A 17,380-nucleotide genomic window follows, 5' to 3' on the forward strand; every position below is an offset into this window, starting at 1 on the left:
TACTTGTAACTCAACTAAGTTGTTATTGTGAGCCAATCATAAGACAAGACCAAACAATGCAATCATAAGAGAATTAGAACAGATTAAAAATAATATATAGTCCCACTTAAGGAGGGCTTGGAGATGTGAAAATTTGAGTGCAGTAACGCAAGAATAACCTTAAGATTTAATAGCTAATCAAGATTAACCATAAAACAAAAGAATTAAGTCACAGATTAGCTTATGATAAAGATCATATATTTGATTTTCTGATAGATATTGTGTTTAATATTTAGCGAGTATTTTATTAGACCAGTACTGTATGCGAATAATTTGAGTTTATTATGATTTATTTTATAGGGTCTCTAATTATTTTTAAGACAAAAATATGAAATGTCTATGCTATATAATGACCTATATTATATACAAAAATAAGTTATCATATTTTTATTCATATCATATTAGATACCAATAGATCTTCAATAATTTGAGGTTGTCGGTGATGACAAATATGAAGTATTTTCTAATTAATAAAGCTAGACTAGAGCTCAACTCTCTCTTTTTTTCCCCTTTTTTTCAAAAAAAAAAATAATAATAGCCATGAAAGATCGTCCACTTCTCACGATTATAATTGCAACCCAATTTGGCCCAAGAATCTTAGAATTGTAAGCAAAACGCGAGCCAATATAGCCCATTATATTGACCCAAGGGCCATGCCAACTTAAGGCCCTCCTTTTTTTAAAAAAGAATTCTCACCTATTATGATGTAATTGAAAACTCTATTATTCAGTCAATAATAACAAGTGGATTATCGAGCTTATCCTCTGAATAGAACAGTCTGAGAATTATCGGGGACTGGTTGTCTTATATCGCATAGTTATAAATCATGATAAATGAAGAATTTTAGGTTATGTTATGTTCACGGTTCGGAGCGTCCGTACAAGGTATCGAATCCAACCGTTATATGTTGGGATATGATGGATAAATGGTTAGATGGAGGGTGATTATAGAGGATTAAGGATGAATGGTGAAGATAGAATGACTATGGATGGTAGATGGAATCTAATGAAAAGGGATAAAGAAGATATGGGATGATAGTTAAGAAAATCTAGGAAATAATTTGAAATAGATGACAATTGAGACCTAATTTAGATCTCAATATAGATACTTATTAGATTTAGATGGAAGTTAGATCTCTGAGTTAACTTTCTGAAACGAGCGTCATGGGTTCTAGGGTGATATGTGGATTCCCATATATCAAAGTTTTACTAAATACTGCGTTGGATCAAAACAAATCAAGAGATGAATATTTCGAGATAAATTCTTTTCGATCTAATCGTCCAAAATATCCTAATATTCTGATAGGTTGTTTCTCCTAGGAGTCAGAAATCTAATGCAATTCGAATTAGGTCGATTGGATGAGTAAATCAAGAGTTATTATGTGAATACTGACCGAATGTCAGATGGTTACGAGACGGGCGTGAAAGTTGAAAACTAAGGATCAACATGGTGGAGGTTGTCGACGAATGGTGGAAGGCCCATGGGCATGAGGAAGACCGTAGGATGTGGATGAGGTGAAATGAGATGGTGTATACTAGATCAGGGTGCTGTGCAAGGTAGAGAAGATAAGGGAGGAAGGAGTTAGCTCTCAGAGTCGAGATGGAATGACTAGTCGAATATGGGGGAAAGGAACATAATCATGATGAGTCAAGTCTTAGACCGATAAAAAAGGGAGAAGTGAGCTTAAGCCAGAAGTTTCGTAATAATTCATTCATGATGCCTATAAATGAAGACCAGCTCTCCTATTTATAGCAAAGAGATACAAGTGGATTTAACCCATTACTTAATGTGGGACTAAATTAAAGCAAATATAATAAATAAATAAGTAAATAAAAAAGATAACTGTATTGAGCCCAATCCAATACCCTTTAAGTGTACCAACGTGGCCTATGGCCCATCTTCTAGATCGACTCAGCTCAACCCGAATTGTAACAAATTAGTTGTCTTGATGTACATGTTGCTTACTGAGTTAATATTTTCAAGAAATAACTTATAAACATATAAGACGCTAGTGAAAAATTCACCATATATCAATCCTAAATATTTCCATATAAAATTATCACCAAGTTTCCATTTCTCCCATAGCGCTTCCAAACAAGTCTTATTCTTAGTCAATAGTACAAAGAGACATAATTAAATCATAGCACTGTTCCTATTCCAATGGTTGTCATACTCACTAATGGCTCACAAGTCTTGGGTCATGGACCCATCTAAATATTCTAAATACACCAGATTGGTAACAGAGCAATGGGTGGTGCTCACTACAATGTCATATATCCACACTGTCTCATTCATTGCAACTTCCAAGATTACACTGACTCCTATTTATGCGTAAAGGCAACCACTTGGTGACAAGAAATAAAAATAAAAATAAAAAAGGCAACCACTTGGTGTGAAAATTTCCATCTGAATTCATCAATGAGTTCATACCTATGGAAAATTTTGGTCAATGATATCTCTCCATGGATCATGAAAAAGACCCATGAGTGGAATATGTCGAGCCTCTTTAAGACTGGAGAATGGGTCGCCAAAGAACTTTGCATTCAAATAATTAAAGAAGCTTATATTGTATGATATTATGATATTTTTTTATTCTAAATTTTAGTCACATTAGGTTAAATATGTTTTGTCATCTTTTATTTATGCCTAAAATTATTATATTTTAATTTTTTTAAAAACTTAATTCATATACTTATGATTAAATGGGATAGTCAATTTTTTCGTTAAACTTAATTGAATGATATTAAAATAATTAAATTATCTCCATCATATTTATTAGATATGTTAAGTAGAATTTTGAGATGATATCGATAAATGATCAAAACAGCTATGATGCTTAGTTAAATTTGATAGAAAAATAAATAGTTTTACTTTAGTTATGAATACAATGATCGATTTAATATTTTTTTTAAAGTATAAGTAGATAAAATAATTTTGTACATGAGTATATAATGATAAAATATTTTTAAACCTTTAATTTAAAACTCTATATAGATAGAAGTTGGTCATCCAAAATTTCCACCACTAGATATAAAATGACAGTATGAATAATGAAGTACTAGTAAACCATCTAACCTCAACTGTCAAGTTTGGCTAAGAGAAAGAAAATTTATAATTAATACTAGATAAGCATTTCATCAAGCATTAGGTGAATCACATGCCAATCCCTTTCTTAATGCTAGGACAAGAGTTTACTCCATTATTTTAGCACATATGTTGGAGAATTTGTTTCTTAAATTTCAAAGTTGCTCTCTCTCTATGAATGGGTGATATTTTAATACATGATCTTTGCATGACCGATCGCTCTAATCACTTTTGTTAGTAGTTAAACCAAACCTCATTAACTTTTGAGAAAAATAAATTTGCCATCCTACCTGTAAATCTGGTAAATTATCGCTAATATTTTGACCATAGTTAAAATCTCATAAATAAGTAGACTACTAAGTCCTAACAGAGGTCATGTGTTCATATTCTTCTTTCATAATTTCTCTGTTGCTATATCTATATGTTTGAGTTTATTATGATATAAAATTTTAGAAGAGTTAACATAGTTGTTTAACCATATATATATATATCGAGAAGAATTAGTTTTGATTAACATAAAAGTATTGCCTAAGAAATATTATATATATTCTTTTTTCTTCTAAAACTTCTATATTTAGCCGACAATTCATGCAATAGGCATTATTTCACTTTTTGCCATCTGTCCCACTTTTGCTCTTTATTCAATCAACAAATCCACAGTTGGATAAGAATTGATTACAATGACAACTTTTGGCTTGTAAATTATATCATTATTGGCCGCAGTTACTGTTCGTAGTGGTTACAGTTTGCAGTTGGGAAGAAGGAATTAATTTGAAGCTTTAGAAAGCAACGAAATAATTGGCGGGCATTTCCAAGATTGGGCGGGCTTCTCCAAGTTCCAAGAACTCGTGACATCGATAACAATATTCTATTCTTAATCCCATAACCGATAAATATAAGTTTCTTATGTTGACTGCCAGCAAATTCAATCCAACCCTCACCAAAGATCCTATGAAACTGGATAACCATTGACTCCACCGTTTCTTCTCTCTATCTCGCTCTCTTCAATCCAGTTGGTTATAAAGTCTCAATTCCCTATGCCTTCTTAGATATCTCCATCCCTCCTTCTTATTCCAATCTCGTTGTCTGATCCAAATCCATCGAAACAGAGAGATAACAGAGACAAAGAATGTCAGGAGAGGAGGAAATCTTTATTGGGTCGATCGACCAAGGAACGACCAGTACGAGGTTTATAATCTACGATCGAGAGGCCAAGCCTATTGCATCCCACCAAGTGGAGTTCACCCAGTTCTACCCCGAAGCAGGGTACGCAAATCGAAGCTCTTTTGCCTAAAGTTGTGATTTTTACGCCGTATCTGTTCGATTCCTCTTCTGGGTCTTGAGATTTTGATGGAATTGTGATGTTGATGGGTGTTTCAGATGGGTCGAGCACGATCCCGTGGAGATCATGGAGAGCGTCCGGGTTTGTATGGCGAAGGCACTGGACAAGGCAACGGCGGACGGGTACAACGTCGATGGGGGATTGAAGGCTATCGGGCTCACGAATCAAAGGGAGACCACTGTCGTGTGGAGCAAATCCACCGGTCTCCCACTCCACAACGCCATCGTTTGGATGGATGTTCGTACTAGCGCTATATGCAGGTGTTTCTTTATCTTCTTTACTAGTTTTCTTCCAAAGTTTGTGATCTTTATGCTAAGATCAGTAAAAACCATATCTTGACTTGGTTGCATTCTTTTAAAAGATGGATTATTTGGATTGTTTGCGTGTAGATGAACAATACCCATGTTGTGGATTTGTTTGATTTCCTATAGGAGGTTGGAGAAAGAGCTCTCGGGTGGAAGGACCCACTTCGTGGAGACTTGTGGATTGCCCATTAGCACTTACTTCAGCGCCCTCAAGTTATTGTGGTTGATGGAGAACGTGGATGATGTCAAGGAGGCGATCCAATCTGGCGATGCGTTGTTTGGCACGATTGAGACATGGATGATATGGAACCTCACCGGAGGCTGCGGTGGGACGAACCGCGAGGAGAATTTGGTCCGTGGGTTGCATGTCACTGATTGCTCCAACGCGTCCCGAACTATGTTGATGAATCTTAAGACCTTGGATTGGGATCAACCGACTTTGGATACTTTGGGAATTCCAAGTGAGATCTTGCCCAAGATCATAAGCAATTCGGAGAACATTGGTTCGATTGCCAATGGATGGCCCCTTTCTGGTGTTCCCATCTGTGGGTGTCTTGGTGATCAGCATGCTGCAATGTTAGGCCAATTGTGTCGGAAAGGTGAAGCAAAGAGTACTTATGGGACTGGGGCCTTCATCCTCCTCAACACCGGCGATGAGGTTATCCAATCGTCTCATGGTCTGCTTAGTACTATTGCTTATAAGCTGGGCCGGAATGCGTCCACCAATTATGCGCTCGAAGGGTCCATTGCGATCGCCGGTGCAGCGGTCCAGTGGCTAAGGGATGGTCTTGGGATCATCCGGAGTGCGGCAGAGATTGAAGAGATGGCCAAGTCAGTGGAGAATTCTGGTGGTGTCTACTTTGTGCCGGCCTTCAATGGGTTGTTTGCACCATGGTGGCGCGATGATGCTAGGGGTGTGTGTATAGGGATTACGAGGTTTACTAATAAGGGGCACATCGCACGTGCAGTGCTGGAAAGCATGTGCTTCCAGGTGAATGATGTCCTCAATTCTATGCACAAGGATGCAGGGGAAGGAAGGGAAATTAGGAGCAAGGAAGGGGAGTTCCTGCTAAGGGTGGATGGAGGTGCCACTGTCAATAATCTTCTCATGCAGATACAGGTATATACATATATCACTGTTTCTTTCCCGTTTGTAATTGCAATTTGTTTGTTTGCCTGCATAGTTGCCTCTGCATTTATCTGTTTTCTGGAACTTGTACGTAGTTTGATAATGAAAGTTACATGGTTGCTGCTTTTTATGCCTTCTCTTTGTAGTCCTCTATTGGTTTTGGCATGGCAGTTCTTCCTTTTAGTACATACCTTTAGTAACTTTTGGAGCTCATTGGTTTTCCTATGCATTGATGTTTAAAGTTAAACAGTCTGAACTTCCATATGTAGGACGAGGTTTTCTGCATCCATTTTCTTCCATTTCTTGATGATATGCTTCTTGTAAAATATGTGGTAAAAGTTCAACTCATGTTATCCACTAATCATGAACACCCATTTTTCATTCATTTGTTTGCTAAACTCAATTGCGCTCTTGCTGAACGAGAATGCAAGCGTTTGTTTTACTGAAAAAACAACATACTGGGCAGTTAATCTGAATGATGCTAAATGGTAATAAGATTTTTGTGCTTGTAATGATTTAATGAAAACATTTTTGTGGAGTCCTTGTTGGCTCAATCATTCCAATTTCTCATTTACAGCTGATCTTTACTCCTTTATCTAGAGTAGGACTCCAAAGGGGCTTCTACTGTCCTCTTTCTTTCTCTCTTGAATTATCAAAATAGTGAAGTTCCAAATGTTGTTGAATAGAAATCACATTTAGGGTTTCAAGAAACCCAAGCCACCAACTTAGGCACAGCTTACCTCAGCTTGGGAGTAATTAGCTCCTTCACCACCTTTCACTCTTATTGTGCTTAATATTCTTTTGCATCTGGAGTTTCACGTCGTATACTTCTACTCATCTGAATCTTTGGAAGGAAGACTAGCTAGCCGCCTAGTTACGTAATAAGAGAATTTGATGAATGAAGACTATATGGAAGTAGTAAAACAATTTCAGGCCTCCTTTTCTGAAAATTGGATGCAACCATAAAAGATCCCAAGGAAGTGTGATCTAGTTGCTACATCTTAGATGTTTAAAAATCTGTAATTTACCTTCCTTTTGATCTTTAATCTTTCTTTTCTGATGAAAGTTACTCCAAAAGTAAAATCACTAGATTCCATTTTATAATTGGTCCTTTCATCCATGGCTATTGTTGGAGAAAGGGAACCTTGACTTTTTGCAGATTTTATTTTCTTTAGCTGCTATGCTGATAATCAATGATGCTTCTGACCAGGGGCATTAAAATATTGGTTTCTGTCATGGAAAATGCCACTCCTTTGTTATTTCTTGGTTCTTCTATTTGAAGTCCTTGGCATGGTTTTAAATTCCCATGAAACGTGTCATTTTTGGTCAACAATGGGCCACTGTTTAATATCAAAACCAGCAAAATTGCTGTGTCTACTTTGGTTTTGGACTGCTCTCAGCTGAAAAGTTTCATTTTCTCTATGGTCAAAACCAAATGGAACTTTGAACCATGGTTCTTGATGATTGTCATCTTGAACCTTAAAATATGATGGCTCCCTAATCTTACATAATATAATATGAAAAATTGTTGTTATCACTTGTACCGAAGTTTGCGATATGAAGTCTACAAAAGGTAGACTTCAAATTAGTTTGCACTATTCCTATCATGTATGTGAAAATGCGCATTAGTATCTTACCTGCCCTGGTCCCTCTTACTGTCAGAACTCAAGTTCACCCCTTTCTAAACATAGTTTAGTCCCATATGATTTAAGATTGAAGACTCCTTGTACTAATGGAATAATGGATCTTACCTTGTCCTTTCTATATTAATGCTTCTCCTTTAGTTATTCAGACATCATCATTTCAAATGGTTTCATATTGGTGTTCTTCGTTTTGTCTAATATAATTGATTTTGCCATTTGTAATATATTAAGCTTAGATCTTTTTTGTTGCTGAAACATGGTAATGGATTGCTCCAGGGCCTACTAAAACAATTTTGTGCATTTGATCGAAAGTCCAGACTGTGCTCTTTTTCAAATTCACAATGCATGATTGGGACTCCGGGAGTTTTGAACATTGGCGACATTTACTATTCTCCAATAGATTAGTCTTGGAAAAATCTATTGTTCTTCAGTGTCTCATTCCCATGTTTCCTTGCAGGCTGATCTGTTGGGCAGTTCAGTTGTTAGACCAGCTGATATTGAGACAACTGCCCTTGGAGCAGCATACGCCGCTGGATTAGCAATTGGAGTTTGGACTGAGGAGCAGATATTTGCAGCTGGAGACAAAGAGAAGACCACCATCTTCCACCCTAAATTGGATGAAGCCCATAGGCAAAAGAGGTCAGAGTGTTGGTATAAGGCTGTGTCTAGAACATTTGATTTGGCTGACCTATCCCTCTAAATATCATTGGATGCCCATTAAGTTTCCATTGTGGATGGTATACATCCATGATTCTAATTTAACAATAAAGTGCTGTGTTTCTTTTTCATAGTTGGACAAAATTTGTTCTTGGTGATTTATATCAATGAAAAGGGAACATTTTATGGCTTTAACATTGTGTTGCTTAATGGAATTATATCTTCACCTCCCTTTGTATGAAATTTTAGCTAAATTTTGACCTTTCAATCAATCTCACACGCCTTTGTTGAAATCCTTATAATTTGTATACATGCACATTGTCACGCACGACGACGGCAAATGTCGACGCTGCCAATGCTGGTTGGCCATGCAGGTTTAATGTTGCCCTCATAGCTACTAGTATTGAATGCTCCAAACTGTTCTTAGAGGTCTGGTTGGTGTGCATCTGAAGAACCGTAACATAGCTTATATTCTTGCTCAGGAACAACACATACCTTCAGGCTTCAGCAGTAAACTCACCAGTTATTGCATTCAAATCTAGATTTAGGACTTCAAGAGCAGAGAGATAGGAATGTTTCCCACGAGCTGATTACTAATGAGGTAAGATATTATCAGCTCCATTAATCCTAACATCCCTGAAATGGATGCATAAAACATCCAAAATGTGAACTCATATGGACATATATATGAAGAAGATGGATATTAAGTAGCTTTAAGATTGACTGCTTGTTGGGGTGTGTGTGTGGGTGGAAATCTAATCCCCAATCTTTTCTCAAAAGACTGCTGCTTGTTATATAATTAAGGAGAGTAAGACCAAACTGCAACTGCTGCTTAAAACAAACAAAAGACTTAGTGAGTGGGACAGCTCAACTTGATGGAAGTTCTTGTTGGTATTATTGGGTCACTGTCCTCTAAAGGTGGGTGGACATTTGTCCTCTCTCTCACTCTCTCTCTTTTATTTTTTTGACTGTCCTCCTTCTCCTCTCACCATAGACTAAAATCTCCATTTGTTTGAACACCAGATTTGGATATTTCCCTTAATTATTCTCTCTCTCTCTCTCTCTCTATTTATTTTTCCCTCGTATTTTCTTGCCTCACTCCAAAGGAGACCACTATGCCAGGCTGTCGAGTGTATTTGGTTAATTAATTATTTTTAACATTTTGTTTTTCATAACTATCTGATGACGATGCGGACAAAAAACGTTAAATATATATTTACAAATCAAAGCACTTGATATTGATCGCATAATACTTTTTTTTTTATCGAAATAAATGAGCATTTAGAAAGTTTTCATAGTTGAGGGAGTAGCGTCACCAAAATAATTAATTAAAAGAGCCGTATTAAAATGGACAATAATTTAAGTATAATCATCCTAATGTATTATCCAGCGGGAGACTCCACGACCTCAAATAGTTTTCATTATAATATATATCTTATTTTATACTCCACATTCAGCAATTGGGCCCACCCTAACATCTCCAGCTCATTCCGACACGCAATTTTATTGGGCCCACAACTTGGTCCACGAGGTGGCAATCTACGATGAATGAACGGTCCTGATTAATTACATCTATAAGCAACACAGAGAGAGAGAGAGACAGAGAGAGAGAGAGAGAGAGAGACCTCCTCCATTATCCGAGTTGTGCGCTCTCTTTTCTTCTCCCCTAAGAATGAATTCAACCTAACGGAAATTTATTCTTGGTTTCTGGCGTATCCATCGCTTGCATTTCGGTACTCTATTTAAAAGAAGAGATAATTACTCCTATTTTTTTTTCCCCTTAAATTAGTGTAAAGAGTTGTCGTTATCCGAAAAATTATCTGCGTTTCCCGTCGTTTGTAACGAAGCTAGGAAGCACGTTTCCCCCAGCTACCGGGACGAGGGAGCACTATGTTTTACGTCTACCGCCAATTCAAAAATCATTCCGCAGGACCAGCATATCCCGCCCCCCAGCGTAAAGGAATCTACCGTCGCAAGATGCGAATCAGACGGCTCTCATTCCGAACGCGAATAATTATTATTCGGGGGGATTATTCCAGGGAATCTGAGAACAGAAGCCACCAAATATTCTCTATTTATGCACGTTCCCCCGACTCTATTCTCCCTTCTTTCTCTAATAAAATCCTCTTGTTGGCTTTCCTTTCGCCAGCTCGGAATCTACCGTTCCAAATCCCAACCATCAATTCCAACTCTTGAAACTTGAAAGCTCCTTCCTTTCGTCCTCTCTCCATTGCCTCTCCCTCTCCCTCGGCGAGCGAGAGAGGCCGATCTTGACCGTTGGATCATGGTGGTGCCGGCGGCCGCGGAGCCGCGGAGGACGATAAGGGAGGCGGTGGTCCAAAGCGTGCTCGCTTACCAGCAACAGAAGCAAGAGCTGAAGAAGCAAAAGAGGAGCCTGTCGTATGGAGGAGAAGGAGGGGAAGACGACGAGGCTGGGTTCTGGGAGGAGGAGGAGGGGACCATGGAGCTCGTCCAGCTCGGCGCGGAGAGGACTAAGAACGTGTTGATCCTCATGAGCGATACCGGGGGTGGGCACCGGGCATCTGCGGAGGCCATTCGCGATGCGTTTAGGATCGAGTTTGGAGACGATTATAAGGTGGGTGGGGTTTGATTTTTGGATTATTTTGCTGATTTCTTGAGTTGGGCTTTTGGTTTCGGTGGAAAGGTGGCTCCTTTCTTCCATTTGGTTGTGGGGTTAGTATAATTTTTTCTGTTCTGGTGTTGAGGGGTTTCGGCTTCTTCTTCTCTGTTTCTTCTGGGTGTAAAGATGTCTACCTTTTGCCATTTGGAGGTTAGGTTTCCTGAAGGTTTTCCGATTAAAGGCAGTTCGCCTACCAATCGGGGCTTCTTTATTACTTTCAATGGTTTCTTATGTATTGTTGCTCAAATGGATAGATTGCAGGAGTACCAATTGAATGGTATTTGGTCGTGATTCAATTTACTTCCCAATAGATACTAAGAAATGTCCTGTATTATTTGCAGGTGTTTGTGAAAGATTTGTGCAAAGATCATGCAGGGTGGCCACTGAATGACATGGAAAGGTCCTACAAATTTATGGTGAAGCACGTCCAATTGTGGAAGGTGGCCTTCCACAGCACATCCCCTCGTTGGGTCCACTGCTTCTACCTTGCGGCCCTCGCAGCCTTCTATGCTAAGTATGAATTTCTCTTTCTGATGCTTGTTCTCCTTCTCCAACTATTATATGCCTGAGAAATCTGCCATTTAGCCCTTGAAGAAGCTGATGTTTTAGCATTAATTTATTATGGGCCTACAACTCTACAAGTGGGTTAGACAACTTGGAAGCAAAAACACTACTATCTTCTCAAAACTTTGGAACTGGTCCTTACCTATTAGCTGTTTTTAAAAATTAAAATGTTGTGTTGCTGTCGTTTGGGGTTCTTGTTTCGAAAATTCATGCTGTCACCATATATTTGAAGATGGGGAAAAAAATGTGAATGCCCTTGCATCGTCTTTCATATATGCCAGCAAAGCATTATTTATTATGTGATTTTGGTGAAGACACAAGAAAGCCTAGATTCCTTTGTGAGTGTTTTCGGCAAATGTAGATGCCCTTGCATGAGCATTTGTGTTTTAGTTATATAATTATCTGTTTTCACCCTGTGATTGCAGAAATTTACTTATTATTTAAATAACCAATTATCTACCTCCAGTTCAACAACTTGGAATCTTTTAGTGCTGATTTACATGGTTTTTATGGCTGAAGGAAGGTTGAAGCTGGTCTGAAGAAGTACAAGCCTGATATCATAATCAGTGTGCATCCCCTTATGCAACACATTCCTTTGTGGGTGCTCAAATGGCAGGGCCTGCAGAATAGAGTTGTTTTTGTCACTGTCATCACAGACCTCAATACGTGCCACCCAACATGGTAAACTTGGCTACTTGTTGAAGAAATTCTAGGCTCTTCTGGTTGCCTCTTTCATGAAGCGCTTGGAAAGATATGTTTCATTAATATGGTGATTAATTGATCAAAGACTAAAACAGACCTAAAACTTTTCAGGTTCCATACTGGGGTCAACCGATGCTACTGCCCCTCGGAGGAAGTTTCCAAGAGGGCTTTGCTAGAAGGCTTAGAGCCTTCACAATTCCGTGTGTTTGGGTTGCCCATTCGACCATCCTTCTGTCGTGCAGTTCTTGTCAAGGTTTGTCATTCAATAACAACCTTTATTTCTAATCTCTGTTCCCACTGATTAAGATTTTTTTATGTTATATGAATAAGCAGGATGACTTGCGAAAGGAACTTGAAATGGACCCTGAATTGCCTGCAGTTTTATTGATGGGAGGTGGTGAGGGAATGGGTCCCGTCAAGAAGACAGCTAAGGCCCTTGGAGAATCACTGTTTGACCAGGAGCTTGGCAAGCCAATTGGGCAGCTCATTGTTATATGTGGCCGTAATAGAACTCTAGCAGCAACACTAGAGGCTATTCAGTGGAAGATCCCTGTGAAGGTATCAAGATACTAATACATATATGCCAAATGGCTCAAATCTAAATCTTTCATCCATTTGTCAGAATTGTCAACCGTATATGCTCTTTGACAACAGATTAGGGGATTTGAAACCCAGATGGAGAAGTGGATGGGAGCTTGTGATTGCATTATAACTAAGGTAGTTCATCTCTTCATATTTTGACTCAGTACTCATGCCTCCAGAGGAAAAAAGTATTAGTTGAGCTTGTTTGCTCTCTTATATTGCTATAATGCATAATTTTCTTGACCAGTTATCTTGCTTCAGTTTCATCTGTCATTCTGCTGATGATTTTTTTGGTCAATTCACTAGGCAGGACCAGGAACTATTGCTGAAGCCTTGATAAGAGGACTCCCTATTATTCTAAATGACTTTATCCCTGGACAGGTTCGTGCTTAGAAGCCTTAAATAGACATCGTCATTCTGAACTTTGTGAACAATTGATAGCATGATCTTTTCCTTGCAAATAACATCACATATCTAACTCTTATAAGACAACATGTGAAAATCTAACCTACTGCACCGTGCTAAATTTAAGCTAATATTTACATTTTAGAATCAATATCTTCTTACCTCATACATATGTTGAAGTACATATGAAATATTAAATACCAGCTTGCTCCCCATCACATATGAATGCATTTCTGAGTCTACGGAATTTCAATACATATGAAAGCATCATGATGGAACTTCATAATATACAAAAGATTCATGGAGTATCTACCTGGAAAATGTCTACTTGAGATTCAAATTCATGTAGAATCTTTTTTCATTTTCGGAGCTGGCCACATAAGGTGTGCTATGTGGTTCTGGACAGAAGCTATATGCATATGGATGCACAATGAGTGCAAGAGTTATTAAATCTAAGATTCTCATCTTGTGTTGTCTTCATGTCATGCTACATAATTAAGAAACCATCCTTTCTCTACTCTTATTGACATTTGACACCATGCAAGGATGCCCTTAAGTTATATTTGTATTACAGGAAGTCGGGAATGTCCCTTATGTCGTCGACAATGGAGCAGGAGTATTCTCCAAAAGTTCGAAGGAAACAGCCAGATTGGTTGCACGCTGGTTTGGTCCTGAGTCAGAGGAGATGAAAAGGATGTCAGAGAATGCACTGAGACTGGCTCAGCCAGATGCGGTATTTGATATCGTCAAGGACATTCACGAACTTTCTCAGAACCAAGGGCCCATGTCCCGCATCTCCTATTCAATTACCTCATCGTTTTATCAACCAATGTAGCAACCATTCAGTTCACTATGCCAAATCTAACCATTCAGTTCACTATGCCCGATCTGTACAGCTAGACCTGACATTCTTTTAGCCTTGAGAGCAGCTCCATTTGCCCAATGGAGCTCTTCCAAAAAATCCAGACAGGTGAGTTAGCTGGGGTTTGTCGATCGGAAGCCTTCGAGAAGACTCTCGACCATGTTTGCTTGCTTTTGTGGACAATGAAGAACTACATTGGCAGCTTCAATCAGTATTCTGTGGTATTTATCCTCTTCCCCCATTGTACCTGATGAGTGATTGTAGTTCTCTCTCTCTCTCTCTCTCTCTCTCTCAAAGAAAAAAGAAAAGGATTGATGAGTGTTTGTTTTTCCATTATTTCCATAGTTTGAGACAACCATTTGGTTCTCCCTCAGATGTTCCTACGTTGGTGTGATGTTGGTTGAATTTTTTCTTTCCTTTTTACATTCAAAATTTGTCAGTGTGATTTCTTAACTGTTGTACAAATGCAGATAAACTCAATTCTTGGTTGAAATGTATTGTAAGGGAAGTTAATGTGAAATGATTTTGTTCTTCATTATTTCAATCTACTATATTGTATTGTGTTGATAACTTGGGGTATTTATACTGTCCATTACATGTCTTTGGCAAATGATACAAAGGTGAGATGCTTTTGCTCAAATTTTTTGTTGCTACCAAATTCCCCCTTTCAGAAGAACTCATTTCAGATACAAGCAATTTTAGGATCACCCTCATCCTGGATCAAAACATTTCTACCTCTCTTGCATCTCTAATAAGATATTGCACTTCGGCAATATGTCTGTAAATTCATAGGCTAGACAAGTGGATAGCCTCCTCTCTATTACTCACTATGCACTATTGGGCATATTAGTGTTAATCATCCATAAAGCACTGTAAGACTGCAACAAAGTGAGATATCCTATAGCATATCACACACATTTAATGGATATTAGTGTTAATCATCCAAGAGTATTCCCATTTCCACCGAAGGGAAGGGAATTCAACAAGGAAACCGGCAATGGTGAGGGGGTTTCCTCACCACCCATAATTATTCCACTTGTTAATATCTTATCAACTATCTAATATCTCTTATTTAAAATAAATAAAATCTAATACCTCTCATGCCTGAACAGAAACTATCATGTATGACTATTTTACTTTCAACTTTTCTCTAGATTAATTATAAACTAAATTCCAAGAGAACCTAAACTGATAATTTTTTAATGTTTTATAAGATAACCACGAGGAGTCTATATGAAATTCATAGGCAAAAGAGTTCATAGTTCAGCTATAATTATCTCTAATACAACTGTGGATGGACAGGGCTTAGGTTGTTCCCCCCTGAGCCGCGGGTCCCACAATAAATTTGGCCGCATCCTAATAGCTTCCAGGAGATGGTTGACTCGGTTTTAGTCGGTCAAAATAACGCCAATGGAGACTAATCATATCTCAAGGCATGCATGTGAGGAAGTTAATGGAGGGTTATATTTTTGTCTGCAGCTGCACCAGGAGGTCCAGGAAACCTACTCGTCTTACCTAACACTCTTGATTATTGAAGGTCCGTTTTATCTACTCCTCTAGGTTCCAAGGGAAGGTTCCTCCCAGATGTCATACATATTATAAAAAAATTAAACTACTTTAGTTTTGTTTCCACTAGTTTATCGGCGATCGATAATATCATCTGGGAATTTCCTCTATATATATATATATATATCTAAATATGACGTCTATTGAATCTCACATACTCTTTTAAATCATAGTGTATGCGAAGAAAACGATTTATTAGTCTTTTTTTTTTTTGGTTTTAAATTCCGTTTCAGCAACAAGTGGGCAAGTGGGTGGGATCCACAGGACCAAGGCTGGGAATCTTAACGAATCACACGATAATCGATTCCACATTGGTGTAGACAACTATTAAGTATGCAGCTTTGATGTTGAGACTAAAAGATTATAGGATAATTGCAATTTTATCTCTACCTCCAACTCGAATAAGAATCCAGGAGAGATTCCAAACAAATCGAAGAACACGAAATTAATGAAACTAAAACGGGATAATGAAATGAAATAAATAATGCACAATTCTTTGCATCTCTTTCCGTCTATTCTAATTACCACCAATCCCTGTACAAAAAAAGAAAAAGAAAAAGAAGGAAGGCCAAAATTCCAACTAGACCAGACCCCAGTGTCGCATCGGGGGATCTCGTACTGGGCCCCGGTTGCATTCGCGGTACATTTGATTCATCACGGCGTGGAGCCCCACAGTACCTCGGCCATTATGGTCGCGTTCTCCGCCGGTGAGAGCACCGCCTCCCTCACCCTCCGTAGGATCTCCTGCTTCGTTTCTTGCTTCTCCCTTTGCCTTAGACCTTCGCCTACCTCCACCTGTATGGCGAATCGCGCCACCGCGCTGGCGAAGGGCCGGGATTCTAGAAACCGCCGCTCTGTGCTCTCGCCTCGCTTGGGCTTTCCTAGAACTCCAGCTCGGATCCCGTCGCCGCCGGGTTCGTCGCTGTCCCAGCCGTCGATCTCGATCAGGGCGCCGCCGAGTTCGGACAACTGGAGGGAGACGAGCCGTTTGATCAACCCGTCGGCGAGCATCGCGTCGACGGCTTCTTTCCGGCCGTAGTAGCCGATCTCGAGGGCGAGGTCGAGGGCGAGGACGCGGATCTCGAGGTCGGGGGAGGCGAGGAGGGAGACGAGCTTTGGGATCTCGCCTCGGGATTGGATCTCGTCGATGAGGGGGCTGCGGATGGCGGCGATGAGGCCGTTGACGGCGCGGAGGGAGGAGGGGGAGGAGGATGACGCGGAGACGAGGGAGGCCACGGTGGGGCCCATGAGGACGGGGCCGACGAAGACGTCTTTGTTGAAGCGGACGAGGGCGAGGACGGCGGCGGCGCAGCGCTCTCGCACGCGCTTCGAGGCGGCCGGGTCGGAGAGGACTGACTCCACGGCGGCGAAGGCACCGGCGCGGAGGAGGGCGTCTTGGAGCCCCCGGTCGAAGCCCTGGGCGGCACGGGACTCGAGGTCGAGGAGGAGCACCTCGAGATCCGGTTCCTCGTCGTCGGATCGGGAACGGAGGGCGGAGACGAGGCGGTCGACGCACTCACGGTCGATCCAGGATTGTATCTCGGAGCCGATAGAGCCAGCGACGCGGGAGAGCGCCTCGTGTTCGCTGGATCTGCGGCGGCGGAGGAAGGATCGCAGTATTCCTCCGCCGCCACCGTTCTCTCCGGAGCGGAGGGAACAAGCTAGAGTCTTGAGGTGGGAGAGGAGGGAGGAGAGGGTGGAGAGGAGGGGATCGCCGGAGAGGAGGTCAACGGAGCCCGTCTCGAGCTCGAGGAGAGCTCTCATGGAGGGCGAGTCGCATCCGCCGTCGTCGGCCGCCTCCACCTCCTTCGACGCCTTCTTGAGCGCTTCCAAGGCCTTCAGGATTCGTTCCTCCATGA

The 17,380-nt window shown here is 40.2% G+C and overlaps 2 protein-coding genes across 4 annotated transcripts; both read left to right on the plus strand.

The window, feature by feature from the left end:
* Positions 1–3,940: 3,940 nt before the first annotated feature.
* On the plus strand, positions 3,941–8,394 carry LOC140778112 (glycerol kinase). 2 transcript variants are annotated; one of them, XM_073122674.1, is made up of 4 exons: positions 3,941–4,389; positions 4,504–4,725; positions 4,897–5,890; positions 7,819–7,993. In XM_073122674.1, the coding sequence occupies exons 1-4, from the start codon at positions 4,253–4,255 to the stop codon at positions 7,945–7,947; spliced, it is 1,482 nt and encodes a 493-aa protein (XP_072978775.1). In that variant the 5' UTR covers positions 3,941–4,252; the 3' UTR covers positions 7,948–7,993. The 2 variants fall into 2 exon arrangements, with proteins under 2 accessions (XP_072978775.1, XP_072978774.1); XM_073122673.1 differs by lacking the exon at positions 7,819–7,993 and adding an exon at positions 8,000–8,394 and having other exon boundaries at positions 3,950–4,389.
* A 1,909-nt stretch (positions 8,395–10,303) lies between these two features.
* Positions 10,304–14,499, plus strand: LOC140777733 (probable monogalactosyldiacylglycerol synthase 3, chloroplastic). 2 transcript variants are annotated; one of them, XM_073122060.1, is made up of 8 exons: positions 10,304–10,795; positions 11,182–11,354; positions 11,924–12,085; positions 12,218–12,359; positions 12,440–12,664; positions 12,761–12,823; positions 12,999–13,069; positions 13,668–13,805. In XM_073122060.1, exons 1-7 carry the CDS (start codon positions 10,484–10,486, stop codon positions 13,023–13,025), a joined length of 1,104 nt encoding a protein of 367 aa, XP_072978161.1. In that variant the 5' UTR covers positions 10,304–10,483; the 3' UTR covers positions 13,026–13,069; positions 13,668–13,805. The 2 variants fall into 2 exon arrangements, with proteins under 2 accessions (XP_072978161.1, XP_072978160.1); XM_073122059.1 differs by having other exon boundaries at positions 10,306–10,795; positions 12,995–13,069; positions 13,668–14,499.
* The last annotated feature ends 2,881 nt before the right edge of the window (positions 14,500–17,380 follow it).

Source organism: Typha angustifolia, chromosome 15 (genome assembly GCF_048772165.1).
Source record: "Typha angustifolia cultivar Huaian chromosome 15, ASM4877216v1, whole genome shotgun sequence".
NCBI classification, from domain to species: Eukaryota; Viridiplantae; Streptophyta; class Magnoliopsida; order Poales; family Typhaceae; genus Typha; species Typha angustifolia.